Here is a 12,013-nt window from a genome sequence, read left to right on the forward strand (position 1 = left end):
TCCTTCCCTCAGTTAGAGCATTGAAGATGGGTCGAGGCTGGGTCTTCCAACATGACAATGACCCGAAGCACACAGCCAGGATAACCAAGGAGTGGCTCTGTAAGAAGCATATCAAGGTTCTGGCGTGGCCTAGCCAGTCTCCAGACCTAAACCCAATAGAGAATCTTTGGAGGGAGCTCAAACTCCGTGTTTCTCAGCGACAGCCCAGAAACCTGACTGATCTAGAGAAGATCTGTGTGGAGGAGTGGGCCAAAATCCCTCCTGCAGTGTGTGCAAACCTGGTGAAAAACTACAGGAAACGTTTGACCTCTGTAATTGCAAACAAAGGCTACTGTACCAAATATTAACATTGATTTTCTCAGGTGTTCAAATACTTATTTGCAGCTGTATCATACAAATAAATAGTTAAAAAATCATATATTGTGATTTCTGGATTTTTTTTTTTAGATTATGTCTCTCACAGTGGACATGCACCTACGATGACAATTTCAGACCCCTCCATGATTTCTAAGTGGGAGAACTTGCAAAATAGCAGGGTGTTCAAATACTTATTTTCCTCACTGTACCTATCATACCTACCTACCTAAAGTACCTATATCTACCTAATCCCATGTTGAAAGGCACACTGTCTTGAAGGTACGATACTAATTGTTACTGGATTAGCAAAAAGTGCACCTGGATTTCTCTTCTTAGCATTTCTGTAGGTATATTGCAGATTCATATTTGCTTTTTAGGGTCCTGTAGCACTTCAGTTCACTTTGTTTTATGGTTTCATCTCTCGCTTTACTTCTGCTTTCATCTGGTGTCATTGGTGTGTTTGTTTCTCCTCCTACAGTCAGTAACTGAGGTGGGGTGGTGCTGGAAAATGAAATCTGCTGCTAGCAGGCGCAATGTGAAGGTATTTATAGCTGTGGGACTCAGTGAGAATGACAGCTGTGCCCAGCCCAGCAGTCTGTGGCGACAACAGGACCTGCCACACACACTGCTGTGTGCTAGTGCGTATGAGACGGGAATCTCACAAAGAGCCTTGATGTGGGTCTCCTGTGACTGCAAAGAGAACTTCACCTCAGGGCCTGAAGTAGCATAATACATGTTCACTAAATGATATCCACTGGTCATGTTACCTGACAATTTTACAATAACAAACACTGACATGAAGAATCACATCTTTTACAAATCATAAAAGCCATCCCTAAAATGAATTTCAATGTTAAATTAAAAGGCTGGGATTACTTGGGACCAAAAATACATGCAGGGACAACACTACTGAATGATGAGTCAAATGAATTAGCTTTTTTGAACATTTAAAATGTCTATTCGCATCACTAAAAATCAGTCAAGAATTTACATTTTATTGATAATTTGGTTTGGAAAAGGTTCCGTATGTCACCAGTTGAAGATGAAGGAGAGTTCAAAAAGGTTTCTATAAGCAAAATGGTTCTTTAATGAAAACAAACTCAGGTAATCCACAACAAGAGAAAGAGAAAGAGAAAGAGAAAGAGAAAGAGAAAGAGAAAGAGAAAGAGAAAGAGAAAGAGAAAGAGAAAGAGAAAGAGAAAGAGAAAGAAGGCGCGTTTCCATTACAGATTTGCGCAAAACTTTTGCGATTTTTTCTAAATGTCGACAAAAAACTATTGCGAAATGACGGCTTTTCCATTAACCGATGTTATGCGACTAAAACTTCATTTATTTCCTCTTGCGATAAGTAAAGTCATTCCAAAAACCATGGCAACGGACGTTGGTAGGTTTATGTAGCCTACTAATCCCAGCAACTGCACCAGCCATTATTATTAATCGAAGGAGATGTATGTGTGTTTTTCAAGCATTAATGGTAAGAAACGACCTTTATACTTGTGAGCAGCACATATGAGGTGTTTCTGGGTGTTTCTCCCTCATATCTGCTTCGAGGTCTTAATTGTGGCATTTATTTGAGGTTTAGAATCCATATTCCTGTAATTATTTTGTCTTAATAAAGAACTCTGTCTCGCATTCTGTCCAAGCACACCGCGTCATCTAGGCGACGTCAGGTGACCTATAAATGCGTTTCCATTGGAGTTTTGCGAAATATTTATTTTTCTAATTGCCTGAAAAACCACCTCATGTGAGCGTAAAAACTTTTTTGCGATAAATGGGAGTTTTTGCGAAAATTACGTGTTTCCATTAAGCGTATTTTCAATTCGCAATTTCAATTTGCGCAATTTGAAGGGTAATGGAAACGCGGCTAGAGAAAGAGAAAGTAACAGCGTGTGTAACACAAGCACACACAAACAACAACCATCACACACAGAGTGAATGTGAGGAACTTAAATACACAGTGATAATGAGGAGATGACAAACAGGTGTGATGATCTGATGAGTGTCCATGACAACTGATGAGTGGCGGGAAAATCAAACAAAGGAACACATGTGACGAATGAAAACAAACAAAAAGGTTATGAAGGTGAAACTAAAGATGAATAATATAATATAATATAATATAATATAATATAATATAATATAATATAATATAATATAATATAATATAATATAATATAATATAATATAATATAATATAGGGCTGTAGTACTCGAGTCCGGTCTTGGACTCGAGTCCGGACTCGAGACCGCTTTTCTATGGTCTCCGACTTATCTCGGACTCGCTGGCATTCGGACTCGGACTTGTCTCGGTCTCAGCCACTGGTCTTGCCAAATATGGCTTTTGGTCTCGACCGAGTCCAGGTTTCTTTATTATGTTCCCAGTAATCACACATACGTCGCCGCGATATTAAAACAATATATTATTGGAGGGAAAGTGAAACACTGGCCACCTAATAACTATGGGCATTTCGGCTCTTTTTCGTGAGCCGGCTCGTTTCACTCAGCTCACTGAAAGAGCCGGCTCTTTTGACTCACAAACGGCTCTTTAAAAAATAAATGTTTAAATAAACTCGCTGAAAGTCCACCGCTAGTGCAACGTGAATATTCATATTTTTAATTGTCCATAACACCCCGAAAACTAGCCTGCTTGCCTTGCACATCTAATTAATGGGCAAAGTTTTCCGACTTTTTTTCTTACCTTTCTTTCTTTGCCTCCACGAGTGGTAGGCGCAATGACTGGCTGTTTTAAAATATAGCTAATATCGAAACAAAATAACCCAGCTCATAACTTGCAGGTTTGCTTATTGGCTAACTTTTTTCATTTGATTGCTTCAGCCGCCACCCACCCGAATTTAATTAAAATATTATTTTTCGTCACGTCATCCGCCCGATCCGCGGTTTATCCGCATCTCTTGTGTGTGTGTGTGTGTGTCTGTGAGTTGTCTCGGTCTTCCCTCATGCAGTTTAATTGGTTGACATCGCGTGTATGATTGACAGGAACAGAATGTAAGGCTGATCAGACAGTCGAAACGAATGTGTAGTGCTCCTTTAGGCCTGTATAATTATAATTTTTTTGTTGTTCTTTGAATTAGTCAATTATTTTAAATAAAATTAAAATTATTCATTATTTCATTATTACATAATGATTTAATTTCTATAGGCTAGCCTATATTTTTTAGCAGACTTTTTTTTCCCTGTCCTGGACTCGGTCTTGACTCGGACTCAAACCTTTTTGGACTCGGTCTTGACTTGGACTCGACTAGTCCTGGTCTTGGACTTGTCTTGGACTCGACAAAGGTGGTCTTGACTACAGCCCTAATATAATATAATATAATATAATATAATATAATATAATATAATATAATATAATATAATATAATATATATTTACAACTGTGAGCAATAGTGTTATTTACTGCAATACTAGATCTGTTTTTACTACTGTTACTACAAAAAAATCTTTTGGGGCCAAAAATGCAGGGAGTTCTGAAAACTCTACCGAATGATGACTCAAATTAATCATTTTTTTGAATGCACTACATTTAAAATGTCTATTCACAGCACAGTGTGGTTATAAAATCAGTCAGGCATTTTGTCTACCACAGAAATAGCAGGCAAAGAGAGTATGTGTAACAGCATCCTCACGATTCTTTCTGTAAATGAAGAAATGGGGGCAGAGCTCACAGGAGAAACATTAGAGCTCATTATCAGCCTCATATTGCAGCATAAAAAAAAGAAGAGAAGTTCTTACCACATGGAGGATCTTATTTTCGGTTTCATAGACGGCGCAGTCCTGCAAAGAGCAGAGGTAAGATATTACTGTCATTTAAACAGTTTAGGCCTCTCATGTACACACTCACCCACATAGAGCGTTTGAGAAAACATTTGAGCAAAATATGAGATAATCTTCCAAACAGCTGGGTCACTGTGAAATCTCTCTCTCTCTCTCTTTCAGATGCTGATCTAATGTAGGAAGGTTGAACAGAGGAGAGCCCCAGGCTCAATTTAACATTCATGCTCTGATGGAGACATTTCAAGGAGCTCCAGAGGTTCCCGCTGGGGGCCGGGACTGCTATGAAAGTTCATGGAAAAATAGCAAATCTGCCATTTGATTGTGTTTGTACAGGTGTCATATACAGTACAGTAAGTTCTACATGAAGTGTATACATACACAGGGAATTTTCTACAGTTATTTGCTTGTCTATTGGTCACAAGATCAATTTTATCAGGTACATTGATTGTTATTATAACCTGACACTAGATGTGTCTACACTGGAATTAACAGTTTGAGCGGGTCTATACAATTGTTGAGGCTGCACATTCAGAATGTTCACTAACCGTGGACCAATCAAATGTGAGCTTGACGTCAGATTTCAGCCACAGTTCAGAACTTTACTTCCAATATAAAGTTAATTGGTATAAAACAGGCGTTGAACAGGCTATTTTACAGTAGCATAACTATTTTAAGCTTTATTTTCAATGAAAATCCAAAAATCGCTAAAATAAATCACTATACTGTTTATCCCTGGGGTTTTTTTTGTTTTTTTTAAGAAATAATACTTTTATTCAGCAGGGATGCATTAAATTGATCAAAAGTGTCTATAATGTTACAAAATATCTCTATTTCAAATGAAAACTGCTCTTTTGAACTCTCTATTCATTAAAGAATAAGACATGTAATAAACATAATGATTGTCTTCTGTAGTCTTCTGCCTTTGAAGTTGTTTCATAATTCATGAACTAACATTGACAGTGATTAAACTGAATTAAATCAACACTGAACTAAATTGAGCTGAATAATGATTATCTTCTGTAGAGCTGCTTTAAAGCTGAATCAAATTGGTTTCATAATTGATGAACTTTGCAACATCGACACTGTCATTAAACTTAAAATTAAAATTTTGCTACCGCTTTACAGAAACCATTGTGACATTTTTACTGAATAAGGCTGTTATGAAGTGTTTTTTGAAGCAGCCAAGTAAGTCATTTAATATTCTTAATAGACCTTAAATAATTCATAAATGGTCAGTGTATTATATGCATCAACCAAATGGCGTGATATAGTTTTCTATTCATGGGACAAATGTCCATAATAAAACTTGGAAAAATGACATTTGGTGAGGACATTTGGTCCTTGGACAGACAAACAAGACTATAAATCCCTGCTTAGTATATATGGATACATTGAGCATTTATGAAATATTAAAGAAAACATAATGAAGAAACTGATCTCTAGCCATCAGCCGTCACCATGGCAACACCCACTCGGATTAATGTATCCATCACTGACCCCCCAAACCCAACAATGCCAGTAGGAGGTCATGATTCTCTTTTTAAAGAAATATGTCTCCGTTTCTGCAGCTTCTTAGTGAGAGAGTATATTTTTTGTCACCGTCTTTGGTGCTCTCACATGCACCTCTTCCCTTTCATCACAATAAAGTAATAACCAGCCCTCACACCTTAGACTCTGGCACAGCAAAAGCCTTGAGAGAAAGAGCGAAAGAAAAGAGTGTTCCCGGGAAATAAAACCGCATTGATTCACTTCCCTTTCGAGCACCCCTGAGCATATCCGTACCTATTCTCCAGTGCTGTCACTCAATCCATCGATCATCACGCAGAACGCCAGTGTGCATATTTATGTGTAATTAGGACTTACGGTGCACTTAAGACACGTGAATTTCTCATGTCACAGCATAGTGTCTAAAGAGATAGTTCACATAAAATTAAAATTAAAATTAAATTGTGTCATTATTTATTCATGCTCATGTTGATCCAAAGTCCGAACCCAAATTAATTTCTTCTTTTACACACAAAAAAAGTATTTTTTTTTAGGAACATTAAACAGGGACTGAAACTGTCAAACACAATAAAAGTAACATAGTTTTTTTTAAATTGTACTACTATTTTAAATTGTAATAATAAATCACAATTTTACTATTTTTACTGTATTTTTGATCAAATAAATGCAACCTTAGTGAGCATGAGAGACTTTTAAAAATGATATATCTTACTGACACCAAACCTCTGAACGATAGTGTTAATAAATACTATTTAATAAATTAAATATATTGTTACTGCTATAACTGCTTATAAACATGATTGGAAATGCAACCCAATTTCCAGAAAAGTTGGGACATTTTGTAAAATGCATTTAAAACCACAATCTGTGATTTGTTAATCCTCTTCAATTTCCAATGTTTTCACTGACCAACTTTATTGTATTTTGTAAATTTAAACAAATTTTGATTTTGATGGCTCCAACACACCCCAAAAAAGTTGGGACAGCTGCAAAATAAAAGTGAAAAGATTATATAATATCAAAGTTAAACTGTTTTTGTTGTTGTTTAAACAGTCCATAATTAGCCAATGAATTGGTAATAATAGGTGAGGGTATCGTGTTTGGGTATAAAAGAGCTTCTCAGTCATTGCAAGCAAAGATGGGTCATGGTTCACCACTTTGTGCCAAATGTCATGAGAGAATTGTCAACCAATTTAAAAATCACATTTCTCAATGCAAGATAGCAAAGAATTTATGTCTTTCACCATCTAAAATACATAATATTGTGAAAAGATTCAGCTAAACCAGAGAAATCTCAGTACATGTTGAGCAAGGCAGGAGACCTCCATTGAATGTCTGTGACCTTTGAGCCCTCAGGCAGCACTGCATGAGAAACAGTCATGCTGCTCAGTTAAATATACCCACATGGGCTCTGGAGTACTTTGGAAAACTGTTGTCACTTAACACAGTCTGACGCTGCATCAAGAAATGCCACTCAAATCTCTGTTTCGCAAGGAGAAAGCTACACATCTATTAAATGCAGAGATACCGCGAGTTCTCTGGGCCCAAGCTCATCTCAGATGGGCCAAAAGACCGTTGAAATGTGTGCTGTGGTCAGATGAGTCCATGTTTTAGCTTGTTTTTGGAAAAAATGGACATCAAGTTTTCAGTCCCAAAGACGAAGGGGACCATCCAGACTTCCATCAGCGACAGGTGCAAGAGCAAACATCTGTCATTGTATGGAGTTGCATCAGTCCAAACGGTATGGGTGACTTGCATTTGTGTGAAGGAATCACTGACATGGAGGCGTATATTGGGATTGTACAGACACATTTAATGGCATCAAGATGTCATCTTTGGAAGCAAGACAATGCCAGGCCTCATTCTGCACATGCTAAAACAGAGTGGTTTCTAGACACTCTACACAGTAGACTGGATGTGCCTGACTGCCAGGCAGAAGTCCAGATCTGTCACTTATTGAACACATGATGTGCGGCCCATCATGAAAAGGAGAATCAGACAACGACGACCACGGACTGTTGAGCAGCGGTCTTGTATCAGACGAGATTGGGCTTGCAAAACTGTAACAATTAGAATCCTCAATTCCCAAACATTTAAGTGTAATTAAAAGGAAAGATGATGTGAGACAGTGGTAAACATGCTTTTGTTAATTTTTTTGGAGTGTGTAGCAGCAATCAAATTCAAAATGTGTTTATATTTACAAAATACAATAAAGTTTATCAGTGAAAACACTGTAAATCTTTTCTTTGTACTTGTCAGTTAAATATGGGTTCAAGAGAATTAACAAATCACAGATTCTTGATTTTATCCCAACTTCACTGAAAAGATCCGACTCAAAAGAACAATTTATCCACAAATCAAACGTTGCAAAACATGCCAAGGAGAGCTCTGTGGATGAATACATATTACAACTTTGGTCTGTTTATCACAAAGCTGACACACACAGACCTTGTACACTTTCATTGTATTGAAAACACTCATGTTCCATGGAAGAAAGTTAGAATCTTTGGAACAAAAGAAGTAAAAATGTATACATTTTCATTTTTGGATAAACCATTACTTTAAATCATGAGAAGACACCACACACAGCGAAACAGTGAGAGAGAGACACACAAACAAACAAAAACTAAGATGGAGGTAATAGTGATGCCAGCAGGGGGCGCTCATCCATACAAGCGATGTAAGCTATAATGCAATAATGTAGTAATGAGGACTGTGTCATTAAATCTCGTTTAGGTGGTTGACTAGCGACTAGTCAGTGGTAGACTACCAGTGGATAAATCAGATGGTCAAGCAGGTTTTTGGAATATGTTAGGCTGGCACAAGATCGTCTACCAGCTCAGTCAGGTTCTAACCAGCTGAAAGTCCATCTGGTCATCTAAACCTGTTTGAATTATCTTGAATCAGGTAGAAACCAGCTAGCATGTTCCAAAAACACTCCTGCTAACTTAAAATGGTTTTATTTGGGAAAAAAAGGATTATGAACTAATCTCACAGGGGCCGATCTGGGAAAAGGACCTCTTGCTGGTCCTGAATGCTCAATACTAGTTGCATTAGTTGAGATTAGAACCAGATCTCTGGCTTCAACGCTGTAATCTCTCCTGGATTAAGAGAGAGTTTGCGCAGTGCTCAGGCTGAGCTGGCTGTGACAGACTCATCCATTTAATGCTGCTCTTGCTGGCCATGATCCTCTGACCATCCCAAAAATGATCTGCTGGGTACAGATACATACTAACACACACTAGCATGACTGCAGCAGCCTTTAATCCTTCTCCTTTCTCGTATTTCTCTTTTGTCTAGAATGATTGTTACAGACTGATCAAGTTTCCCTTCCTGCTCTGCTCTAAAGGACTACATTACCCATGATGCATGATGCAAACAAATGAGCTGTAGTTCTTGACATCCTCATAGTGCTTTTTAAAACCTCTTTATAACATGTGGAAGAACGTAAAAGGAGCAGATATGTGAGAGGTTTAAATTAATTTCATATTAATATCTTCAGCGCACTCCTTTCATCATTTTCATCATTAAAAAATGATGTAATAGATATTAATATGAGATTGGTGTCAGTACAAAGGCCTATAACTGTGTCATCTTTAAAAGTTTCGTTTTTTTTAATGAATAATTATTCAGCAAGGATGCATAAAATTAATCAAAAGTAACTGTAAAGAGATTATAATGTTACAAAAGATATAAAAATTTCAAATAAATGCTGTTCTTTTGAGCTTTCTACAGTATTCATCAAAGTATCCTAAAAAAAGTACTGTATCACAGTTTCCACAAAAATATTAAGCAGCACAACTGTTTTCAACATCGATAACAATAAGGAATGTCTCTTGAGCAACTAATATGCATATTATCATGTGACATTGATTAATTTTAAAATGTATATATATTTTTTACAGTAGCCTACAATACACTACACTAATTTTTAATAATAAAGTTTAAAGTTTTCAGTTAGTAAAAAAGTTTTAATTTAATAAAAGTAAATATTTTCCAGATCATTTAACAATTTTCAGTGACAATAAAAAAACAACATATTTAATTTTGGAAACTGAAAATAGCTGCCTCAATATTTTATGTTTTAGTCCCTCATCATCATATTTGGCAAAAATGAAAAACCCCTCACTGCACCAATCTCAGAGCTAAATCTGCTCTGAAAGTCCTTCTCCACATCTAGACTACAGCCATATATAACCTACATAAATATTTAAAAGAATTTCCCCGGTTGAATTAGACTCAGAAATGTTGTTTCCATGAGATGTTAGCAATGTGTTAGCATCTAATATGAGTGTGTTTGATGTAGTTGGTTTGGTCAATGAATGTCATTACCTGTTGTACTATGGTAGTGAGTTCCAGGCACAGCTGGATCACGTTGTTCCGGGTCATGGAATAATCTGTTACGGCAGCGAACGGTGACCTGCAAAAGAAGTAGCACCTGGAATTAACCGTTAGATTATTCTTAGAGCCAGACCCACAAGATAGACAATTTGAGTGTGTGTGCTTGTAAACTTTAGATATGTGTCGGTGTGTGCTGTGCTATAGGTTATCCCCGTTGGTCGTGAATGTACTCCAGACCCAGTTTCTCTCTTTCTGTGAGTGACGAAGTGAATGTGGGTCATGTGTATTGAGGCTGTGTGCTATATATACAGGGCTGTAGGAACATTGGTTCATCGTTTCCATCTTGTCTCTAAATATTCCTCTAAGACCGCTGGGAATACCAACTGACGCAAACCCAGAAGCCCCTCACAATTTAAGAAACTCTAACAATCTTTCACCGTTGGGCTAAAAATCGTTCATTCAAAGACCCCACAAGTGCTCTTATACCACCCGAACACACATTCCTGAGTCAAACTCTCTTCTCTAAACAGGATTTGGGATGCAGCTCTAGGCGAATACCAAATCCCCATTCAAAACTCCACTCCTAAATGTCAGCGACTTCGCTTGATTCCCAAATATCACTTTGCGGTGATAGTACAGCAACAGCGTCTGACCCCGGTTAAAGGACATCTGTCAGCAAACATGAACGCAGTGGACAGATGCTTAACGAGAACTGTCTGAAAGAAACCTGAGGGGATGGAGAGGGAGAGAGAGACAAAGAAATGATAGCAGCAAGAAAATAAGAAAAAGTTCAAAACCAAGTCATCCGAGCTAGTCTGCGAGACACTGAAATCTATGCAGCTCACTCGATTCTCTCCAGGATTGACTAGACTTCATTACATCCAACCTTTGCTCTTTAGAAGCATTTGAGCACACGCCGCCATCTGGACACGAAGGCTCCAGGCTGACAAGAAATCCGTCAGTTGGGAAAAAAAGACCACTTCCATCTCCTCAAGGCCAGGCCTCAAAGATTCACCTCTTCCTGCTCCAGTTTTTCGATCAATGCATGAGAGTCTGGGTGCTTTTGTAATTGCTCATGTGCTGCTGTCTATCTTCATTTAAAAAGATACTTTTACACACGGAGAGAGGATCCGAACACTTTCAGCTCCTATCTGAACAAATCAATGAAAAAGCATTAGCACTAATAATGTCAGGGCATTTACATTTATGCATTTGGCAGATGCTTTTATCCAAAGCAACTTGCAGTGCAAGGTTCAAGGTATACATTTTAGCAGTTCACATTCTCCCTGGGAATCAAACACATGACCTTGATATTGCTAGCGCCGTGCTCTACTGTTTGAGCTACAGAAAAGAGTCAGGAACCTTTATCTAGGTATAATGATTACACCATAAATAGTAAATATGGGTATCTAGTGGGGGACCATCAAGAAATTTGAGGCTTATATTGAGGCTAGAATGCAAAATTATTTATTTTTATTTCTAGTATGGCTTACTTTTGATTTTAAAAGAATAGATTATTCAGTACGAAAGGCTTATTTAGGCCAGAATTTGAAAAGGAGTGAGTTTGAAAACAGCTGAGCTGAGTGTAATATCAAAAACTATAGACCTCAGTTAGAATAAATGCCAAATTTAAAGTGACACAAATGAAAATGAGACTGTGAGGAATGGAAGTACACTGCGTTCACAATGTTCTGTATAGAGGTTGAACATTCAGTCTTTTCACAAACTTCAAATGACATTATGGGCCCTATTTTAACGGTCTAAAACGCAAGTATCAAGCGCGAAACGCAAGTAAATTTGTGGGCGGGTCTTGGGCGCTGTTGCTATTATACCGGCGGGATAAATGACTCTTGCGCCCGACGCAAATCTAAAATGGGTTGGTCTGAAGTAGCTTCATTATTCATAGGTGTGGTTTGGGCATAACGTGAAATAAACCAATCAGAGCGTCATCTCACATTCCCTTTAAGAGCAGGCGCGCTTGTTCTATAGCGGATTCCTATTATAACGGCGGATTTTCC

At 37.7% G+C, this 12,013-nt stretch overlaps 1 protein-coding gene across 10 annotated transcripts in view; it reads right to left on the minus strand.

Moving 5' to 3' along the window:
- The window catches only part of cnksr2a (connector enhancer of kinase suppressor of Ras 2a), an 86,612-nt gene that overhangs the window by 44,152 nt on the left and 30,447 nt on the right, over nt 1-12,013 (minus strand). For 7 of the 10 annotated variants that reach the window (XM_084102261.1, XM_084102257.1, XM_084102255.1 and 4 more), the window contains exons 4-5: nt 9,987-10,092; nt 4,107-4,148 (exon numbers count right to left, since the gene is read on the minus strand). In XM_084102261.1, coding sequence (XP_083958387.1) covers nt 4,107-4,148; nt 9,987-10,092 — 148 coding nt within the window. The remainder of the gene's footprint in view (nt 1-4,106; nt 4,149-9,986; nt 10,093-12,013) is intronic. The other 3 variants (XM_084102260.1, XM_084102259.1, XM_084102258.1) reach the window with 1 other exon arrangement.

Source organism: Abramis brama, assembly GCF_963993115.1.
Source record: "Abramis brama genome assembly, chromosome: 24".
NCBI lineage: Eukaryota > Metazoa > Chordata > Actinopteri > Cypriniformes > Leuciscidae > Abramis > Abramis brama.